The 23,093-nt window shown below is 43.9% G+C and overlaps 1 protein-coding gene across 1 annotated transcript in view; it reads right to left on the bottom strand.

Moving 5' to 3' along the window:
• ITGA2 (integrin subunit alpha 2) overlaps positions 1-22,319 on the bottom strand; it is a 232,354-nt gene extending 210,035 nt beyond the window's left edge. The window contains exon 1 of the mRNA XM_040339318.1: positions 22,111-22,319. Coding sequence (XP_040195252.1) covers positions 22,111-22,156 — 46 coding nt within the window. The 5' untranslated portion in view covers positions 22,157-22,319. The remainder of the gene's footprint in view (positions 1-22,110) is intronic.
• Between the last annotated feature and the right edge of the window lie 774 nt (positions 22,320-23,093).

Raw genomic sequence — 23,093 nt, 5'->3', positions numbered from 1 at the left:
TTGTATGACTTAACAAGAGAGACTTTACTTCACTTTCTGTCCCTATGATACCATACTTCCAATATTTGTAAATTTGTAAAAAATCGAATTTCTTCATCAATTTAGGCCAATATGTATTCTGCTACATATCTTTGTTAGATTCAATCAAAGGGTTAACTATGTGCTTAGCCGATGTTTCAGTGTAGTGTGGGAGGTGCCTTTACTAGTGGAAGGCACAGGATCCATGCCTTAGCCTAGGTTCACACTGCTGCGAATTCAAAATCGCGGTAAAATGCAAGATTTTTACCGCGATTTCGCGGCCGTGATTTTGCCGCGATTTTGCAGCGATTTCGGACTAAATTTAATGTAAATCGCGACCCGAAATCGCAAAAAGTAGTACAGGAACTACTTTTTGAAATCGCAGATGCGGCGTCGCACTGATTAGGACAGTGCCATTGCCGACAATTGCCGGCAAATGCCGCCGATTTGAGATGCGATTTGACATGTCAAATCGCATCTCAAATCGTTCCAAATCGTACCCAGTGTGAACCAGGGCTCACTGACAGAACGGCAAGCTGCCTTGTTTACACCGTTCTGCGTGTGTACAGATCAATCAACTGGTGCCGGTGGACATCGGACAGCTCCTTCTAGTAGAAGTGAGATGCTGGAGGCGCGCACTCGTGCCCGATACCCAGAGATGTGGGGTCGTGCATATATATATATATATATATATATATGATCCTACCAGTGGCGGCTGGTGTTTTTTTTGGGCGGCCCCCGCTGTTTGCTGGTCGGTCCGGAACTTACCCCATCGTGGCGGATGGCAGGCAGCGTGGTGCAGCAGCTCGGCTTCGATTCCTCCCCTCCATTACGGCTTCCAGCTCCTTCTCTCCTCCTCCTAGGCATCCAATAGGATCGCCTGTCCTTTCAGCCAACTGGGTGATCAGTGTCAAAACCCGCTTTCTGATTAGCCGGGAGGAGGATTAGTGTTACAACAGTGAATATTGATTCGCTGTTGTAACACACCTGGGTGGGCTCAGAGCGCACTCTCTGCGACCCAAGCCCACTCTATATTGAAGCCAATTAGAGCCTCTGTGCTTCAAAAAAACAGTGTCTTGAAACGGTGTCTTAAAAGCGGCCTGGATATGGGAGGCGTCAATGGACAAGGGGGGCAGCGCCCGTGCACCCTTAATAGGTGGGCCGCCCCTGGATTCTGCACAGCACGGCCGCTGTTCTTTCGTACTCTCCTCTGCTTCTCTCCCAACATCTACATATAAGGTTATGTAGAGAGGTGAGGGTAGGAACGGAAGAGCTTGACCTGCATCGTGAATATTTATACATGCAAAGAAGAGGAGAGGGCTATGATGTGTAAGGATGGAGTGGGTTGTGCTAGGGAATTGACTCATCCTGAAATGACCCGATTTGCTTACACATTTAACGGCACATTGCAGCTTAATGAAAAAAAAAAAAAAAAAAAAAATTCTGGAAAGGAAAATGCTGCAATTATACATTTAAAATACTTGAATTTTCTGTGCTGTAACCAGCAATTTTTAAATGAGTGAAAGGGTCTCTTTAAAAATTTGATAAATAAGTGGATTCAAGATTGCAGTATCCTGCTGAAAATCTGACAGCTCTACATATGTCAAAGCACTGATCGGCTAGGCGGCATTCTCCTATTTCATCACAGACTCACATTTAAAAAGCAGCTAATATCAACACAGCTGGTGACCCCTGCAGTACGCTGCAAGAGACATCCTAACCATTCCCACCACAACATCTGCACGCTGCAAGCTCCCACAAGCACCGCAGTCATCTCCGAGTACAATTATTCAGCATTTCCTCTCTCATAGATATCGGCAATTGTGCAAAATACTTTGTACAGAACAAGGAACAGAAATTCAGCAATAAAACATCACTGTAACATCCAGGGGTCAAGTCCTGGGGAAAAAAGTGTGGGAACTCCCACCCAAGATCCACTCCCCCACCAAAAAAAAATAAAAAATGATACCCTCATATGCATAATTACTAAAATGTTTTTTTTTTAAGCAAGTTCTTTCTAAATCCCGCGATAATTCGCGGCAGATCTCCGCAAAGTCTCCTGGGAACAATGACAAAAGCTCCCAGGAGACATTGCGGCATTGAGGAAGTGACGGAATACCCGCACACTACCCGATGAATCCATATACAGGAAGTGGCCAGTAACATAAAGGATTACTAAGGTTTCGCCTGCCCCTGACAGTGACTCGAGCTGGGCATCGCCGCTTCGTGAAGGATTGGCTCGGGCGGCTCGGCTGCTCTCGGCTGCTCTAGTCCTGCAAAAGGAACTGCGTTCCTGCTGTAAAAAAAGTGCAGGAACTCCGTTCCCACGCGTTCCCACAGGACTTGAGCCCTGGTAACATCTTACTAAATGTAATGGTTTGTTTCTGAATAAAATGAGAATACACCAAACTCAAACATGTTACTGAAGCTGGGTGCAAATTATAGCATTGTCACATTATAATCTATTGATTGTTAAGCCTGGTACACACGATCAGATTTTCCGCGGACAAAGCGTAGGACTTTTGTATGAAGGGCGTTGGCTATGAACTTGTCTTGTATACAAACGGCAAAAAATTGTCAGCTAACAAACTAGAAACTATGTGGTTTTTCAGCTCTTTAGCTCCACCCTTTGGGTAACTTCTGCTAATGTTGTGTTATGGTTAGCATTGCTTCTGAGCATGCGTGTTTGTACTTTGGAGTTTTGTCCGAAGGACTTCTGTACACATGATCGGATAATCATTTGCTGTCCAAAAATGTTAACAACTCTGCCCCGAGCTACATCACCAATCTTGTTTCCAAACATATCCCAAACCGTCTTCTCCGCTCTTCTCAAGACCTGCTACTGTCAAGCTCTCTCGTCTCCTCCTCCCATGCTCGTCTCCAGGATTTCTCCAGAGCTTTTCCCATTCTCTGGAACTCACTACCTCAACCTGTCTGGCTTTCCCCTACCCTTGCTACCTTCAGGCAATCCCTGCAAACTCACCTCTTCAGGGAAGCCTATCACGTCTCCAACTAATCTTTTACCACTTCCATCAGCTCATTCCCCACAGTTACAACCTTTTGTACCACCTGCACCACCCTATTATATTGTAAGCTCTTCTGAGCAGGGCCCTCTTAATCCTGTTGTATTTTATTGTATTGTAAGAGTCGGTTCACACTAGGGCGACACGACTTCCAGCGCTACTTTCAGAGGCGACTCCGACACGACTTGAGCATGAACCACAGGGCGATCTGGGGCAATTTACAACACGACTTGAAGTCGTCTCCAGGACAGGAGACTTTCCAGTGGCCAATCAAACAACAATCAGCTCTAGGGGAGAGAGGGGGAGGGAGAGGTTTGCCTGAGAAATGTATGTTATCTTCCTGGAAAGTCGCTTCAGTTAAGACAGTGATCAGACTTGGATCAGACTTGGAGGCGGCTTCCATTGAAATCAATGGGTACAAATCGCCTACAAGTCGGATTGAAGTAGTACAGGAACTTCTTTTGAAGTCGAAGCGACTCAAGTCATGTGTATTAACACCGCTCCCATTCACTTGCATTGTTTTTCTCGACAGCGCGACTTGGGACGACTTGAGGCGACTTCAAGTCGGATCCCAAGTCGCCCCAGTGTGAACCGGCTCTTACTGTATTGTTTCCCTTTTATATTGTAAAGCGCTGCGTAAACTGTTGGCGCTATACAAATCCTGTATAATAATAATCCAACATTTGTTGGTGGAAAATCTGACAAAAATTGTCCGATGGAGCATACAAACGGTCGGATTTTCCCACAAAAGCCTGTCATCACACGATTCCCGTCGGAAAATCCGATCGTGTGTATGGGCCTTTAGAAGGAACAAAAACATCCAGCTTTATCAGCTAAATATAGCTACAGCTAGAAAACACAATTTACTATATACATGATAATAAATGATAGATATTTGGGTATCATAGAGCAGTGGTGATCAGCTTTCTTGATATAAGGGGGTCTAAAGTGTGGCCCCTGACATCACCAAGGGCCACACGTAAAATTCACGGAATATTCAGTACTAGAGAATGCAGACGCACAACAGAATATCGCATAAAGAGTGTAGTGCCCAAAAACACAATATTAAATTAAATGATCGATAAGACACATAAAAAAAAAAAAAGAAAAGAGGAATCACATAGGCATAGTTGTACTGTCTGTTGGTTATAGAAGGTGGTCCAAGGTAATATCAAAGGAGATGTCCATATACATAAAGAGCATTCAATAACTGAAGCCACCAATCCAGTGAGAGAGATGTATAGCAGTGATGTCCAATCGAGTGAACTGCCACCATTAAGGAAAATGCAAACTCACCGGACTTTGTGGCTGCCGCGACAGCAACATAGAAGCCTTAAACACATATGGAAATCTCTCTGCAAATGTCACAGTGGATCAATCCCATAGATAGCTCTGGGCAGGGTCCAATTGAGAATAAATAAGCTCACCAAGAGCCCAGAAGAGTCTCATAGTGTAGTATATGTATTGTAACAATAAAAGCTACATAAAAACAAGTCAGCACGCATAAAAACTCACATAAGGCAGCCGTTGGCGACCCAGAATCGCACAGCAGGGAGATGTCAGCGCCAAGTATCCCACCCCAACGCATTTTGTCAAACGGGATGTTGTCAACAGAATATGGTCATTGACTGTGGGTGTGATGCAGGAGAGTGTCAGAGACAGTGGAAATTATATAGGAGGTGGTCACAGATTGTGGACATGATACAAGGGATGGTCAGAGACTATGGAAATAATACAGGAGATGATCAGAGATTGCAGACATGATACAAGAGTTGGTTAGAGACGGGGCATTACAAATGAAATGGCCAGAGACTGCGGACAAGATACAAGAGTTGGTTAGAGACTATGGGCATTACAAATGAAATAGTCAGAAACTGGAGACACAATACAGGATGTGGTCAGAGATTGTAGATATGATACAAGAGATAGTCAGAGGCTGTGAACATGCTGCAGGAGACTTTCAGAGACTGTACTGTGGGATTTGTTGGAGACTGGGAAAATGCTCCAGGAGACAGTCATAGACAGGAGAGATATTATATAACACTGCTAGAAATCACTGTTATAACAGGGAAACACAGATTAGCATCCGTAGGGGCCCGAGGCCCCCCAAAGAAATGACAATAAGCAGCATGTGGCCCCAGAGGTGTATTTCGATTTGGTGCTGCCCTAGGCCTGACTAAACTCATGCGCCCCCTAATTTAAATATGCCCCACCCCTTCCTGTTTAAGACACGCCCTATCATCTGTAAACCACACCCCTTCCACTTTAGGCTCCACCTTTTCCTGTTAGAGCTCCACCTCTTCCTCTCTGTACATTAGCACACTCACGCACCATTCACTCCATACTTACATCAATCAAACCAGTTGGCTCCTGTCTAAATTGTTGCCCTTACCATGTGTATGTATGAATGCGAGTTAGGGATTTTAGATTGTAAGCTCCTTGAGGACAGGGACTGATGTGACCTCTCTACCCTCCTCATACCTCTGTACCCTCCCCGCACCCCGGTCTGATTGGCCAGACCAGGTGCATGTCATACCAGAGGCGGAGCCCGCCTCTGGTATGACATGCACCCGGTCTGGCCAATCACCGGGCGTTTAATGCGGGTGTCACTGCATCAGTCGCTCCCTCCCCCTGGCCAAGTACCACGCTACAGGCCGCCGCGCCGGGGGCTAAATGTATGAGGGAGCCGGAAGGCGGCCGCGGGAGCCAATTAAATAAAAGGACAGATCGGGGGGGGGGTTTCGTGCGGGGGGCGGCTTTGGTGCCCGGCCGTTCCGCCCCCCGCAAAGTGCCGCCCTAGGCCTAGGCCTTGTCGGCCTAGGCCACGATACATCACTGTTTGGCCCCCCGGGTGCAGCTTGGGCACCATGGTCTAAGAAAACCCACACATTTATATCAATTATATTGTTGTATATATTCATGCTGTAACAAAAGGTTTAATCCTTTTTACATTTTATGTTTTCACCTAAATAATACCTAGCGATCCTACCAACAAGGTGTATCCATAGGTAGTTCCTTTCCTACAGTGACAAATCTAAGTCAGTTCAGCTTTGGTGCTGTCACCCTTTCCTACGTACTGATGAACTGCACTAGAGGCCTCCTTACCGACACACAGTAAACTAGAACGATCTGCTATGGTCCCTGCTAGGGTTGCACCAATAATGTATTTTTATTGGCGAGTACGAGTACCGATACTTTCGGTCAGATACTCGCCAATACCAAGTACGGATACCTTTGCCGTGCAATTTGAGCCCATACAAAATGAATGGGCTCAAATCGTACTGCAAAGAATTGCATGTGATTTGCAGAGGAATGCGGTGTGATTCCTGTCTGAATCACATGTGGTTTCCTGCATCGCTTCTGTGCGAACCCAGTCTGAAGTCACTATGATAAGACTGAGTTCAAACAGGAGCTGTTGGGGAACTGCATGCGGTTCAGACAGAAATCACACCGCATTCCTGTTCAAATCGCATTTGTGATTCTTTGCAGTGGGATTCTATTCATTTTGTATGGCCTCAAATTGAACCACTATGGTACCGGTTTCTGGAATCATAACATTTGTATTAATACAAGTACTCGTGCAAATACTTGGTATCGGCACTGGTACCAGTATCGGTGCAACCCTAGTCCCTTCACAAACAGTGAAACTGGGACCGTTCACTTCTGAAAAACCTACGGTATCATGCGGAGTCCCTCAGGGATCTCCCTTATCGCCCGTATTGTTTAATATCTATCTTCACCCTCTCTTTGAAATCATCAGGAACCAGAAGTTACTTTACCATTCCTATGCAGACGACACTCAACTGTATTTCCGAATCTGCAACAAAAAGGATCATTCTCTTGGACTAGAGAAATCCCTCGCTCTAATAGATAACTGGATGACATCCAGTTATCTTAAACTCAACGGTTCAAAAACAGAACTTCTCCTGTTTCACGTAAACCAAAAAAGTCACCCCGCGCCAACTTGGACCCTCCCACCCATTCTGGGCAAAACTATCACCCCTAGCACCAAAGTCAAAAGTCTCGGAGTCATTTTCGACTCCTACATCACAATGGATGCACAAATAGGGTCTGTAGTCAGCGGATCCCATCATCTGCTGCATCTACTACGCCGACTCGCCCCCTTTATCCCGAAAGAGGACATTGCAGTCGTAGTGGGAACAATCATTAATTCCAGACTAGACTACGCAAATGCCCTCTATCTAGGACTCCCCAAATACCAAATCACTCGTCTGCAAGTCGTTTAAAACATGGCCGCTCGACTAGTGACTGGGAAAAAAACATGGGAATCAATCTCACCTTCGCTGAGAGCCCTTCATTGGTTGCCAGTAAAAGACAGAATCGCTTTCAAGGCGCTCTGCCCAACGCATAAGTGTATTAACGGAAATGCCCCCCAATATCTATGCGGAAAAATAAAAGCCCATAACCCAAATCGCATTCTGCGATCCACAAATCAAAACCTACTCCAGATACCCAAAGCCAGATACAAGTCCAAAGGAGATCGAAGATTTGCAGTTCAGGGACCTCGCCTGTGGAATGCACTACCAACCACCATCCGACTGGAGTCGGACCACTTGACCTTCAGGAGAAAGATTAAAACCCATCTCTTCTGAGGTCAAGGGGTTCCTTACCCATGAAATGGATACAGCGCCCAGAGGCGATTCAGTTCGCATGTGTTTGCGCTTTACAAGTTTTTCACTCACTCACTCACTACAACTGTGACGTTCAACCACACATAATTATTTTCACAAGGAGTTCATACAATGCCTTCAGGATTTACAGTGCAAGCAGAGAAATCATGAACTAAGGGCAAATCTGATGATGTTGTACATGCATTGCTTTACAAAACTAAAGCCCCATCCACACTTGTGCATCTTGTGCCTCAGCTGTTGCACGAAACAGGAGTCATCCTATTATTGTCTGTGAAGCCCATTTACACCTAAGCAATGTACAACTTGGAAAAAGGTACAGGCACTTTATTTGGTAAAACAATGTGCATTTTTGGCCCCATACACTTCAATGGGAATGCTTAAAAAATGCATGAAAAACACATTAAGATGCAGAAGTGTGAACCTTAGAAGTTTCCATAAACAATATCAGCCATATGTAGTGATGTCCCTGAAATGTTCAGTTTGTATTTGTTTCTGTGATTGGCATCTGGAAACAGTCAGGACACAGGAGACATGAATGCGGCACCAAGATATTCAAACAGGAAGAACTTATGAAAGAAACAGAGGGCTGTCATTACTGATCTCTTTTTAAAAATTGAAATTTCTGATAGAAAAAATAAGTTTTAAAAGAAACTTATACTCACATCTCCAACAGGGAAGAGCTGAGGCAAGTTTGGACATGAGACTGAACCCGCCTGAGCTATCTCGCCAGGAAGTTGCCAAAGCCAAGCACCAATCATAGACGGTTGAGGCATTCCCTGTCCCGCTGCCCATACCTACCAACTTTTTGGGATTGGAATGAGGGACACCTATCACCAAAAGTATGCAGGCATAGGACACACCCCTTGTCACACCCCTTAAAGGAGAATTGTACAAAAAAACAAGATTGGTTAAACCCACAAGTGCTTTTTTACCTCTACTATTCCTTTATATTGGCTTTTGAAATTTACAAATGTGGCAATTTAGAAATCAGATGAAAGGTTTAGCGCTGGGAAACACTTTTTGATAGATAAAAAGTGCATTTTATATACATCTATATAGATCAGACCAAAATGAGGGACAAATGAGGAGGAATGAGGGACAGAGGGACATTGCTCCAAATCAGGGACAGTACCTGGAAATCAGGGACAGTTGGGAGCTATGCCCGCTGCCATATGTATGCATGTCAGGGCTCAAGTCCTGCAGGAACGCATGGGAACGGAGTCCCTGCACTTTTTTCACAGCAGGAACTCAGTTCCCTTTGCAGGACTAGAGCAGCCGAGAGCAGCCGAGCCGCCCGGGCCAATCCTTCACTAAGCGGCGATGCCCAGCTCGAGTCACTGTCAGGGGCAGGCGAACCTTAGTAATCCTTTATGTTACAAGCCACTTCCTGTATATGGATTCATTGGGTAGTGTGCGGATATTCCGTCACTTCCTCGATGCCGCAATGTCTCCTGGGAGCTTTTGACATTGTTCCCAGGAGACATTGCGGAGGCCTGCCGCGATTTAGAAAGAACTTGCTTCTTTTTTTGAAAAAAACCCCAAAACATACGGTTTAGTAATTATGCATATGAGCGTGTCATTTTTTTTTTTTTTGGTGGGGGAGTGGATCTTGGGTGGGAGTTCCCACACTTTTTTCCCCAGGACTTGACCCCTGATGCACGTCCCTTGTATATGTGTGCCTGGCACACAGGCAATGTCTCTGCTGTTATGACTGGTTGTCGTCTATGACAGCTTTCTGGCGGGATAGCTTAGGTGGGTTCAAACTCATGTCCAACCCCGTTTAAGCTCATCCCTAATCTACAGCAACCCCATTTCACTTCCTCCTCCATTGCCAGCACTAAATGCCCATTCCATGTGAGTATGGGGGAGCATGTGACCTCTTTCCATGATGCAGTCCTGTGGCCTTAACAGTGCCACATGATGGAAGGGTGATATCACCAATCCCTTCAGGCTTTGACACCAGCTAATACTGGGTATTATACTGGTGGCTGTGATAGGAAAAGGACTGTCAGCGGATCACTAGCTTGGTAAGTATTATTAAATCTGAGGTTGGCTTTTTCGCAGGCTCTGTCATTTTGCCTTGAGTTGCCTCACTTCCAGCAGCTGTTTTAACACTGTTGTACCACAAACTTGGGCACATTCTTGAATTACCACTTCTCATATGATGGCACAAAACCCTAAACCCAGACTCAAATTTTCATTCAGTTTTCTTGCTTGTCATAATTATGTTTTAATATTTTGAAAAGTAATCTCCAAACTGTGGCGCTTTGCTTGCCTTTACCTGATCCTTGAGGTATTATTCCTGCCACTGACACCAAGAATGGGACATGATCCCTGCCAGTGACACCAGCAATGGGGCACTATTCCTTCCACTGACACCAACACTGGGGGACTATTCCTCCCACTGACACCAACTATTTCTCCCCTTAATACCAAGGATTGGCCATTGTTTACTCCCACTCACATTCCATCTCCCCTAAAGTCTGAAGGACAGTAAACTGGCCTTTTCTTTAGAAAGTTTGGAGACCTCTGATTTAGAAGATTTCAGCAGCTTTCTTCTATACTGCTCTTAACCCCCTTGGCGGTAAACCCGAGCGTGACTCGGGGTTGGTTTTCAATGATAGGATCGGTATCCCCGAGTCACGCTCGGGGTGGACGTGCAGAGTGTGCAGCGGCGCGGCTTACCTTCTCGCTGGATCCACAGGCAAGTTACTTTCCTTGTCCCTGGATCCAGCGATGCCACCCCGCTGTGTGAGCAAGCGGGACCTCCTCGCTCGATTCACAGTGTCCCCGTGTGCCGCCGATCTCCGTTCCCTGCGACGTTACGACGCACGGGGGCGGAGAACGGCGCCAAATTCAAAAAAGTAAACAAACAAACACTTTACATACAGTATACTGTAATCTTATAGATTACAGTACTGTATGTAAAAAATACACACCCCCCTTGTCCCTAGTGGTCTGCCCAGTGCCCTGCATGTACTTTTATATAATAAAAACGGTTCTTTCTGCCTAAAAACTGTAGATTGTCCAAAAGTGTCCCTTTATGTCAAAAATGGTTTTAGATCAGCTAGAAAACAGCGATAATAAATTATAATCACTTGCAGAATTGTGCGATAGCGATTTGTGGGGAAATTCGTCGTAAAAAAAATAAAATAATGACAGCGACAATTCTGCAACTGAGCAAATTTCAGTGATTTTGAGTTGATTACATTATTGAATAATTTTTATTATAATTATATTATTATTTGTTATAATTATTTATAATTATTTATTATATTATAATTTATAATTTTGTTTTAAAAAAAAAATCATACCCGGGATGCCTACAAGACTCTTGCTTGATCAGATTTAAGTGAGTTATTTCTAAAAATTACAGGCCTACAGTATAAAACTCCAAATTTCCTTGCAAAATAATTGTACCGCTTTTGGTACGTAATTCCAGACAGAATCATACCGCCAGGGAGGTTAAAGGGGTTGTACAACTTCCCGTTTTTTCACCTTAATGCATCCTATGCATTAAAGTGGATGTAAACCCACTCTCATCCTTTCTAAACTACTGCCATGGCGCTGATCTATAAGGATATACATGCCTCCTGCATGTATCCTTACCTGTCAAATCTTAACTTGTTGACAATACTGCATTACAGCTAATATTACTTCTTTATCTCTTCAAATTCTGCTCCTCTCTATAATTTCCGTTTATGCCCCCCATGGTATGCAACAGTGTTTTCCACACATTTGTAGTGGAAGCAATATGTTACTTTTTAGCCTTTAAAATTATTACCTATTAATACACCACTAAGAACTGTAGTTCCTAAGAAATCTCTTAAGAACAGTCCATTGGTTTATCTAATCTTTACTGTTCAATCTCAACAATCAGACGTGCGTCTTTCTTGCAGTTTCCCCATTCTATTCCTCTTATTTTCTGCTTTTTTATCTACTGGTCTGTCTTTATCACATGCCACTGCTTTATAAAGCTGTGTTCTCTTTTACTGACTTTACTTAAAGGGTCACTAAAGGAAAAAAAATGTTTTGCTGAAATGACTGTTTACAGGGTATAGAGACACAAAAGTTAACTGATTCCTTTTAAAAATGATTAAACATAGATTAAATTCAATCATATAATGTGCCTCTATTTTCACTTTCGTTTTTAAACTGGTTTCATGTTTCTGTGAAGTAAAGAGACCCACAGAACAAAAACAAACAAATCCAGGCCAGTGTTTTGTTTTTAAAGTGAATCTGATTGGTTCTGAGGAGTTTTAGACACACAGCTTGGACCACAGTGAAAAGCTGCCATGAGATTTTTCATAAGGAGCCAGACAAGCAGGAAGTGTGGAGATCACAGCAGAATTACAGCAACTTCAAAGCAAAAACGAACAATGAGGACATGAAACCAGTACTGCAGTAAGGTAAAGGAAGCTATTTAGCTAAAAAAAAAAATTCCTTTAGTGATCCTTTAAGACCACTCTGCCATTTTTCCAATCCTCTGTCCTCTTCTTTCCATGTAAAGTATCCAGTTAATGGAAGGCTGGTAGAAAAATACCAACTAAAGAATTCTGATGTGGATGCTGTATGTAAGCTAAATCCTACCCCCAAAGTATTATGCCTTGTTTCCACTGCACGGATCGGTTCGGGTCAGAAAGAATGGAGCGGTTAGAATGGGACCGGTCTATTCTGCAGAGCATTTCCACTGCAAATCGGACCATCCGGGACCATGCAAGGTTTAGAAAAAAAGCCTAGCACATCCACCAATCAGTGAGATGTATTTGTAGGTCCGCCCTAATGGAACCGTTCCATTCTCTATGGCCCCACATCTGAAGCAGGACCCAGAATGGTCCGGTACGGTTCGCTTTTATGGCACGCTTTCATAATGGAAACACCCAAAAAAGCGAACCGAACCGTACCGAACCGAACCGATCCGCTCAGTGGAAACGAGGCATAACTGCACTTAACTTTCAAGTGCACTTGTAGTACAAAGTGGATTTGCCTTTAGTAAATCAACCCCAACGTGTCCTTCATATCTTGTATATAAGAATGCTTCAATGGAAAAAAGCACCTCATGAGCCTTGGGGGATAAAAGCCACACATCAGTTGAGTTATAGCCGGTTCACACTGAGGCGGCACAACTTTGGGGGCGACTCAGCAAGGCGATCTCAAGATGACTTCAGAGGCGACTTGCAAAATGACTTCTGTAATTAAGTCAACGTAAGTCGCCCTGAAAGTCGTACAAGAACCTTTTTCTAAGTCGGAGCGACTTGAGTCGCTCCTATTAGAACGGTTCCATTGAATAGAGTGGAGCGCGACTTGTCAGGCGGCTGAGTCTCCTGACGAGTCGCCCCTGTGTGAACCAGCTCTTACTATCATGTGTTTATAAACAAATTATCTCCTGCGTCTCCAATTGGGCGATGTAGAAGGGAACAATCTTTTGTGTTACTTGACTTTAAAGCGGATGAAAAAAATATTAAAAGCCAGCAGCTACAAATACTGCAGCTGCTGACTTTTAATATTAGGACACTGGAGTCCAGCGGCGTCCGCAGCAGATGACGAGCGATCGCTCGTCACCCTGCTGCTCCCCCCGCCATCCACGCTGAGGGAACCACGAAGTGAAGCGCTGCGGCTTCACTGCCCGGCTCCCTACGGCGCATGCGCGAGTCGCGCCGCGCCCGCCGATTGGCTCCCGCTGTGTGCTGGGAGCCGAGTGTTCCCAGCACACAACGGGGGGGCGACGGGATGTGACGCAATGCCCGTCTTTGGCCCGTGAATGCGGGGCCGGAAGTGGGTGCAAATACCTGTCTTTAGACAGGTATCTGCACCCCCCTCCCCCCTGAAAGGTGTCAAATGTGACACCGGAGGGGGGGCGGGTTCCAAACAGCGGGACTTCACTTTAGGGTGGAGAACCGCTTTAAGGATTCATGGCATTACAGATTTAAAAAACTCCGGAGATAGGAAAAGTGGGGCTGCCACCACACTGCGAGGGATAAATGGTAATTTATGTCTAAGGTACCAGAAAACACAGTTTTACTTACCTTTTACTTAGTGGTACTTGACCTGTACTCCCCTAAACTCTAAACTGTGGACTCTCCCTCAGCATCCTGACATCCATTACAGAACTATGGGCCAGATTCACGTAGGGGAGCGGCGGCGTAACGTATCGTAGATACGTTACACCGCCACAAGTTTTCATCGCAAGTGCCTGATTCACAGAGCACTTGCGATGAAAACTACGCCGGCGGCCTCCGGCGCAAGGCGGGCCAATTCAAATGGGCGTGTGCCATTTAACCACCTGCCGTCGCCGCACCGTCATAATACGTCCACAAGGTGGCTCTCCTAGGCGAGACCACGTAATATGACGTCCTGCCTTTTAGCCGCCACTAGGGGCGCACGTGCGCCGCCGGAGGCGCGCGCGCCCCCGACTCCCGTGCGTGTGCCCGGCGGGCGCGATCGCCGCCGGGCACACGCGATCGCTCGGTACAGAGCGGGGAACGGGAGCTGTGTGTGTAAACACACAGCTCTCGTTCCTGTCAGCAGGGGAAATGCTGATTTTCTGTTCATACAATGTATGAACAGAAGATCAGTGTTTCCCCTAGTGAGGCCACCCCCCCCCACAGTAAGAACACACCCAGGCATACTTAACCCCTTCCCCGCCCCCTAGTGTTAACCCCTTCACTGCCAGTGGCATTTTTATAGTAATCTAATGCATTTTTATAGCACTGATCGCTATAAAAATGCCAATGGTCCCAAAAATGTGTCAAAAATGTCCGAAGTGTCCGCCATAATGTCGCAATACCAAAAAAATAAATCGCTGATCGCCGCCATTACTAGTAAAAAAAAATATTAATAAAAATGCCATAAAAATACCCCCTATTTTGTAAACGCTATAACTTTTGCGCAAACCAATCAATAAACGCTTATTGCGATTTTTTTTTACGAAAAATATGTAGAAGAATACGTATCGGCCTAAACTGAGGAAAAAAAATGTTTTTTTATATATTTTTGGGGGATATTTATTACAGCAAAAAGTAAAAAATATTCATTTTTTTCAAAATTGTCGTTCTATTTTTGTTTATAGCGCAAAAAATAAAAAACGCAGAGGTGATCAAATACCACCAAAAGAAAGCTCTATTTGTGGGAAAAAAAGGACGCCAATTTTGTTTGGGAGCCACGTCGCACGACCGCGCAATTGTCTGTTAAAGCGACGCAGTCCCGAATCGCAAAAAGTACTCTGGTCTTTGGGCAGCAATATGGTCCGGGGGGTAAGTGGTTAAATTAGGCGGGCTCCCGCGCCGGACCTACTGCGCATGCTCAGTTGCGCAATTCCCGTCGTGCTTTGCGCGCCGTGACGTCATTTTTTCGAACGGCGACGCGCGTAGCGTAATTCCGTATTCCCGGACGGCTTACGCAAACGACGTTCATTTTTAAATTTCGACGCGGGAAGGACGGCAATACGTTTGCTGACTAAAGTTAGGGCACCTAAAACGACGACTAACTTTGCGACGGGAAACTAGACTAGCGGCGACGTAGCGAACGCGAAAATTCGTCGTGGATCCGCCGTAACTCCTAATTTGCATACCCGACGCTGGTTTATGACGCGAACTCCCCCCAGCGGCGGCCGCGGTACTGCATCCTAAGATCCGACAGTGTAAAACAATTACACCTGTCGGATCTTAGGGATATCTATGCGTAACTGATTCTATTAATCAGTCGCATAGATACAAACAGAGATACGACGGCGTATCAGGAGATACGCCGTCGTATCCCTTTTGTGAATCTGGCCCTATGGACCTGATTTCTGTACTGACATCAGAGGACCTGCAATTTCTGAAGCATAGGGGAGAAAAGACTATGAGGATTGGTCTAGCGGCATGGAGAGAACCTGCATGAGCAGTGGATCTGCTAAGTAAAACTACTTTTTCTAGTACCCTAGACCTAAACAAGCGTTTATCCTCTCTGGTTGTGTGTGGGAGCAGCTTTAAAGTGGAGGTTCACCCTAAAAACATGTATATAACATTACATTCTGCATACTTCCAACATTTACAGTATGCTGTTTGTTTTTTTTGTTTTTGCTGTACATACCGTATTATTGCTATTTTACACCCGGCTTCCGGGTACACACTTCCGCGGGAGTAGGCGTTCCTATGCAGAGGCGCAGTGTCATGTGGGACTTCGCCCAGATGATTGACGTCTTGAGAAAAACTTCCCCTCGGCGCATAAGGCACGTCACGAGTTTCCGAAAGTAGCGGAACTGCGAGTCGGCTCTATACGGCGCTATACGGCGCCTGCGCACCGACTAGGAGCCGTGTAGAGCTGACTGCGCAGGCGCCGTATAGAGCCGACTGGCAGTTCGGCTACTTTCGGAAACTCGTGACGCGCCTTATCCGCCAAGGGGAAGTTTTTCTCAAGACGTCAATCATCTGGGCAAAGTCCCACATGACACTGCGCCTCTGCATAGGAACACCTACTCCCGCGGGAGTGAGTACCTGGAAGCCGGGTGGAAAATAGCAATAATACGGTATGTACAGCAAAAAAAAAACAAAAAAACAAACAGCATAGTGTAAATGTTGGAAGTATGCAGAATGTAATGTTATATACATGTTTTTAGGGTGAACCTCCGCTTTAAGAAGTTTGCTAATCTCCCTTACCTTCTGTATCCTTTGAATTTAGACCAATCCTTTTTTTTTTACCTAATTTCCAGTGAATTTTGCCTTCACTGAACCCTCTCTTGATGTGCTCTTTAACCCTACTAGAGGTCACAAGGTCTACTGACAAAACACAGAACATAACCATCTTCAAGACCAGGGGTGTCTGGAAACCCAACATCAAAGAGATTGCACATCTCCTATCTCCTGACTTTCAGAACAGGCATCTGATAAAGGTAAAAAAAAAAAAATCCAAAAATGTTTGTAAAAAGGGTAAACTTAAATTTCACTTTTCATCAAAAGGTTTTACAGTGAAGCAACAAAGATATTTATACCATTATCATTCACACAAAAAAACACATTGTTAACAACATATACAATAAACAAACCTACAAATAGCTTTGACTAACAAAATAAACCATTTTAAGTGCTTCATTGGTGTTCATAAAAGTGTAGTTCTGTTGGTATTCTTTGTATGTCACGAGTTTCTAGTTCAAGGACGCATCTGGGCGCTTGTAATTCTGTAAATCATTAACACCTATTAAAATAGTTTGGCCCGGATTCACGTGGCACTTACACCGACGTATCTTGAGATACGCCGCGTAAGTGCACGTATGCGTCGTTGTATCTATGCGCCTGACTCTGAAAGCAAGATACGCCTGAAAATAGGCTTCATCCGGCCGACGTAAGTTTCCTACGCCGTCGTATCGTGGGCGCATATTTACGCTGACCGCAAGGGGCGCTCCCATTGATTTACGTTTTGAATATGCAAATGAGTGAGATACGCCGATTCACGAACGTACTTGCGCCCGGCGCATTAATATACGCGGTTTACGTAAGTCGTACGTCCGGCGTAAAGTTAAGCCTCATAAAGCAGGTGTAAGTCAGCAGCATCAATGAAAAAGGCTGCACCAGGGAACACAGCCGTCGTTTTTTACGTAGTTTACGTAGTACGTGAATAGGGCTAGTCGTAGGTTACGTTCAAGTTGTAGGCAGTGATTCGACGTAAATTAGGCAGTTGTTTCGACGTGATTCTGAGCATGCGCATTGGGAAGCGTCCATGGGACGGCGCATGCGCCATTTGTTATTCGTATCTTGATGGCGCTCGGCCCATCATTTACATGGGGTCACGCCTCATTAGCATGGCTCACGCCCACTGCCACTTACGACGAGTTACGCCGAGGGAACCCAGCGTAGATTAGGGAGCAAGTGCTTTGTGAATACTGTGCTCGCCGCTCCGCGCTACGTCGTCGTAGCGTATATTCGATACGCTGCGCCGGCATAACTATGCGCCAAGGTATGTGAATCCAGGCCTTTGGGTGTGAATATAATGTGGCGGATTGCTTGCATTGTGTTGTCTTTGCGCTGTGGATACATCATATGAAATCTACCTAAGTGTATCTTCTATGCACAAGTACACACACATTTTCATGCACTGCTGTCATTTCAGCCCGCTGTGTTCATTACAATGAAAAGCAATAGAAGAATGCTTTGTAGTCTGTACTGTGCGTGTTTCAAACTGTACATGTGGTGCAAACCACAGACAAACCACAGGCAACACACGGATGTGAATGAGGTTTAAAAGTACAACTTACAGGAGCATAAAGTAATTACAAAACACAGCATTGTAAGGGCAAAGTTGAAGCACAAATTGCTTGAAGAAGAGCCCAGTATGCCTCCAAGGCCAATAAATGATATCGACCCAAACGTAAAATCACTGGGGCAGATTCAGATAGAGATACGACGGCGTATCTCTGAGTTCCGTCGGTCGGATCTATGCGCCTGATTCAAAGAATCAGGTTCCGCATTGATATCCCTAAGATCCGACAGGTGTAAGTGACTTACACCGTCGGATCTTAGGCTGCAATTCCAGGCCGGCCGCTAGGTGGCGTTTCGTTTTTTTTACGCAATGAATATGCAAATGAGGATTTCCGCCGATTCAGAAATGAATGACCGCCCGGCGCATTATTTTAACGTTGTTTTCATTCGGCTTTTTCCGGTGTATAGTTACCCCTGCTATGTGAGGGGTATCCTATGTTAAGTATGGCCGTCATTCCCGCGCCGAGTTTTGAATTTTTTACGTCGTTTGCGTAAGTCGTTCGCGAATACGGATGGACGTAATTTACGTTCACGTCGAAACCAATGACGTCCTAGCGACGTCATTTAGAGCATTGCTGGGAAATTTTACGGACGGCGCATGTGCAGTTCGTTCGGCGCGGGGACACGCCTGATTTAAATGTTACACGCCCCCTAGCCGCGGAAATTTGAATTCGGCCAGGGGATTTACGATACGCCGCCGCAACTTTAGAGGCAAGTGCTTTGTGAATAAAGCACTTGCCTCAAAAACTTGCGGCGGCGTAACTCAAATCAGATATAAAGATCCGCTGACCTATCTGAATCTGGCCCAGTCTGTATATGCAGTAAAGCATGCTTGTTATACTCACTGTGGAACTTAAAGCGGAGGTTCACCCTAAAAAAACTATCTACCATCCCATCCAGCATACTTGCGTCAGCTACAGTATGCTTTTTTTTTTTTTTTTTCTCGCTGTACTTGCATTGGATTTTTTGGAAAACACAGATTTTTACATACTGTCCCTGGTTTTAATGAGGCTGGCAACCCTGATGGGGCCCCCTAGTGGCATGGGGCCCTCGGGCAGTGCCCGAATAGTCAGTCCGTCCCTGGTTGTACATGCTCAGTTTCAATAATATATCATATTATTATCATATTATTCGAAAATACTACCACTTTGTACTAAAACCGCCAGCATGAGCGCAGGAGAATGTCTTTTCTGTCTACACCTATACCTGTCCAGACAGAGGGTCAGGGGTCCTGCATCCTCATAGGACAGTGCAGAATGAAAACTCCTCCTACAAGCTTTAACCAGACACTGATAGAAGTCACAAGACTGCTAGATACTTCTGATAAAAAAAACGGTATTTAACAGTTTATTTTTGCTAAAATAATTGCATTTCTATGTTCTGTGTACTGTGGGAGATCGGATATAGTGAATACAGCGTCCTGGGTTTAGTAACAGTTTAAAAACAAGCTGTAAAACAAACGTCTTCATTATCATACTACAAGGCACTAAGGCTTAGGTTACACTTGGGGCAGATTTTGCCACCCCTCCAAAAATAGTTTTTTTTGTAATTTCCTCATTGGCCATTTAAACCCTATAAATAACGTACCGCTGTGTTGCAACCTTGTACATTGGTACATCGTGTGGCCTCATTATTTGCAGGGCTGTCTTAATGAGAGGGCACACCTGGGCAACACCCAGGGGCCCCAGCTGCATGGGGGGCCCCTGCCCTTTCCCCTAAGCAGCTGGTCCTTGAGCCCGGGCTGCCCCTCTACATCCCAGATATTCCCCCAGCACTCTGACCCCTCTACACACTAGATATCCCCTACCTCCTACCTACTTGATTTATGTTTACCTGCACTGTATCCATTGTAGGGGCCCCAGAGCATTACTTTGCCCAGGAGCCCATGATGCTATTAAGACGGCCCTGATTATTTCAATGGGTCATTATCGGCAGTGCTACTGCTGCCCACCAAATGCGACAGAGGGTATACTATTTTGGGCGCATGTACAACCCCCCATCCAGCTGTCCTTTCTACTTAATGTCAGTGAAGATTAGGGGGTGGCAAAAACGCTGCTCAACTGCCTTTTTCCACCCCTGGAACACGAGAGTAAACCACTGATATTAAACAATTTCTTTCATAATACAGTTTTAGCATTTGCAGATAAAATCTAGATGTCACAGCACCTTAGCTGTACAACTTTGTGATATAAAACAATATAACATTGATGCATGCAGAAACGTGCCATGGCATGATCTCTGTTCGTTCTGTAGAGAGAAAAAAATGTAACCTTTTTAGGTGCAATGCTTCAGCAGCAAATTGTGCCAGAAAATCTCACTTAACTCTCCTGCCTTACAGCACCAGGAGTCCAGTCAGGACACAATCTGCATGGAGTTTGCATGTCCTCCCTATGCAGGCCGGGGTTTCCTCTGGATACTCCAGTTTCCTCCCACACTCCAAAGACCCATTGGTCGGTCAACGGTTAATATATCTATAATGATCTGCCTATATTGGCTCTAGTATGTGTTGTGATAGGGCTCTTGGATTGTAAGCTCAATAAAGGCAGAGGGCCAGATTCACAGAAAAAGTACGCCGGAGTATCTGCTGATACTCCGGCGTACTTTCAAATTTGCTGCGTAGTATCTTTATTTGTAATTCACAAACAAAGATACGACGGCATTTGGCTAAGATCCGACAGGCGTATGGCTTTGTACGCCTTCGGATCTTAGGATGCAATACTTCGGCGACCGCTGGGTGGAGTTTGCGTCGTTTTCCGCGTCAGGTATGCAAATTAGCTGTTTACGGCGATCCACAAAGGTACGCGCGTTCGTCGCATTCTCTTACGTCGTCGCTAGTCGGGTTTTCACATCGTAAAGTTGCACTTGCTATTTAGGTGGTGTAATATTAGACAGCCCATGTTAAAGTATGGCCGTCGTTCCCGCGTCGAATTAAAAAAAAAAAAAATTGCGTAAGACGTCCGGGAATACGAAAGGACGTAACGCACGTCGCCGTTCAAAAAACACGTCGGGGCGCCGTAATTTCGCGCAAAGCACGGCGGGAAATTTCCTAACGGAGCATGCGCAGAACGTTCGGCGCAGGAACGCGCCTAATTTAAATGGTACACGCCCCATTTGAGTTAGGCGGGCTTGCGCCGGACGGATTTACGTTACGCCGCCGCATGTTTACAGGCAAGTGCTTTGTGAATCAAGCACTTACGCTTAAAACTTGCGGCGGTGTAACGTAAATGACATACGTTACGCCGCAGCGCAAGTACGTGAATTTGGCCCAGAGAATGTGGATACACAATGTACCAGTGCTATATAAATATCCATAGAAAAAAATGAAATATATATATATATATATATATATATATATATATATATATATATATATATATATACAAAATAATGGTGTTTCCAAATGTGCCAAAAGTACAATAAAATAGCAATACATTGAGCATTAATCAATTCTAATATATATATATATATATATATATATATATATATATATATATATATATATATATATATATATATATATATATATATATATATATATATAAAAATATATATATACCATATTTTATATATATATATATATAACAATTTATTTTTGAAATGTGCAAAAAATACATTGCAATAACAAAAGCAAAAGTATATTGTCAGTGCCACATAAATGCCTATAATAAATAATATCAAAGTATAGATAAACAAAAAAATAGTGTTTTCAAATATGCAAAATATAACAATATGTGGTGTATTAACCAATAATAATTTATATATATATATATATATATATATATATATATATATATATATATATATATATATATATATATATATATATATATATATATATATATATATATTATTTTTCAAATGTGCAATAAATGTGAAATACATTACAATAACAAAATTGTGGAGCTGTATACATGTAAAAGTAAATAGTTAATGCTATATAAATGCCTATAATAAATAATATTAATGTATAGATAAACAAAATGCTGGTGTTTCCAAATGGGCAAAAAAAATAATATTATATATATATATATATATATATATATATATATATATATATATATATATATATATATATTACAGCACAATGACAGTTTGTATCAGCTTTGTGCTATAAATGTATTACATTTAGTTATTTTAAAAATACAAAAATAAAGTACAGAACTGAGAGCTGAAGTACATTACCTTGAATAATAAAGAGCAAAGAAATGCAATTTCTTCTGTCCATCATATAAAGTATAGAACTTGTGTGCACAGTGATATGTCCTGGGAGCAGCAGACAAGCAGAAAGTTGAATGCTTTCCTAGCTTGAGCTCTTATAGTAGAAGGCAGCAGAGCATGGACTGGGAGGGGACACAGCCTGATTCAGAGTGCACAGCCCACAGGGTGATCACCCTCCCTCTATGGCTGGCACAGGTTGTGACTCAGTGTGTATTGTGTGCCCACTCAGTGATAGCCTATGGAATGCAGGGTGAGCACACAGAGTTATCACTTTATTGCACTATGAAGGACAGACGGTAGTATAACATATATAGGGAGAGTACAGGATATAATGTATGTGCATTACAGCACTGGCTGATAATTGCTAACAGCATTGTCAGCCAACTCACAGATCAAATTACTGCTGAATTATTACGTCTTCAAAGTGCCTTCCAGGTTAAATAAAAACAATGATAAGTTACGGGTTAGAAAGTCACCTCGCTCCGTTGTTTTGTGTAGATATCCTTTCCTTATATCCTGTCTTTTTAATTTCCTTCCTAGCAAAATAATGCTTTACAAGAAAATAGGGATTAGAGTGTGCCTTGATGTTCAGATGAGATATACAGTAAATCTCAGTAGCTCATACACTATAATGCCAAAAGTATGGGGACACCCTTCGGGTCCTTTCACACGTGCGGACTGTTCGTCCGTTTTTTCATACGTCCGTTTACGGACTGCAATGCTTTCCAATGGGATAGCGTACGTTAGCGGATGAGCATCCGCTAACGTCTGTTAACATCCGTCTCCGTTAAGCTCCGTTTTTTTGAAAAAGTTCTAACAAAAAAAAAAACGGATAAAAAACGGATGAAAAACGGATGAAAAAACGGATGAAAAACGGATGAAAAACGGATGACAACTGATGAAAAACTGATGAAAAACGGATGAAAAACGGATGAAAAACGGATCAA

This window comes from Rana temporaria, chromosome 1 (genome assembly GCF_905171775.1).
Source record: "Rana temporaria chromosome 1, aRanTem1.1, whole genome shotgun sequence".
Taxonomy (NCBI): domain Eukaryota; kingdom Metazoa; phylum Chordata; class Amphibia; order Anura; family Ranidae; genus Rana; species Rana temporaria.
The sequence above is the reverse complement of the archived record's forward strand: the minus strand, read 5'-3'. Positions and strand labels throughout refer to the sequence as shown.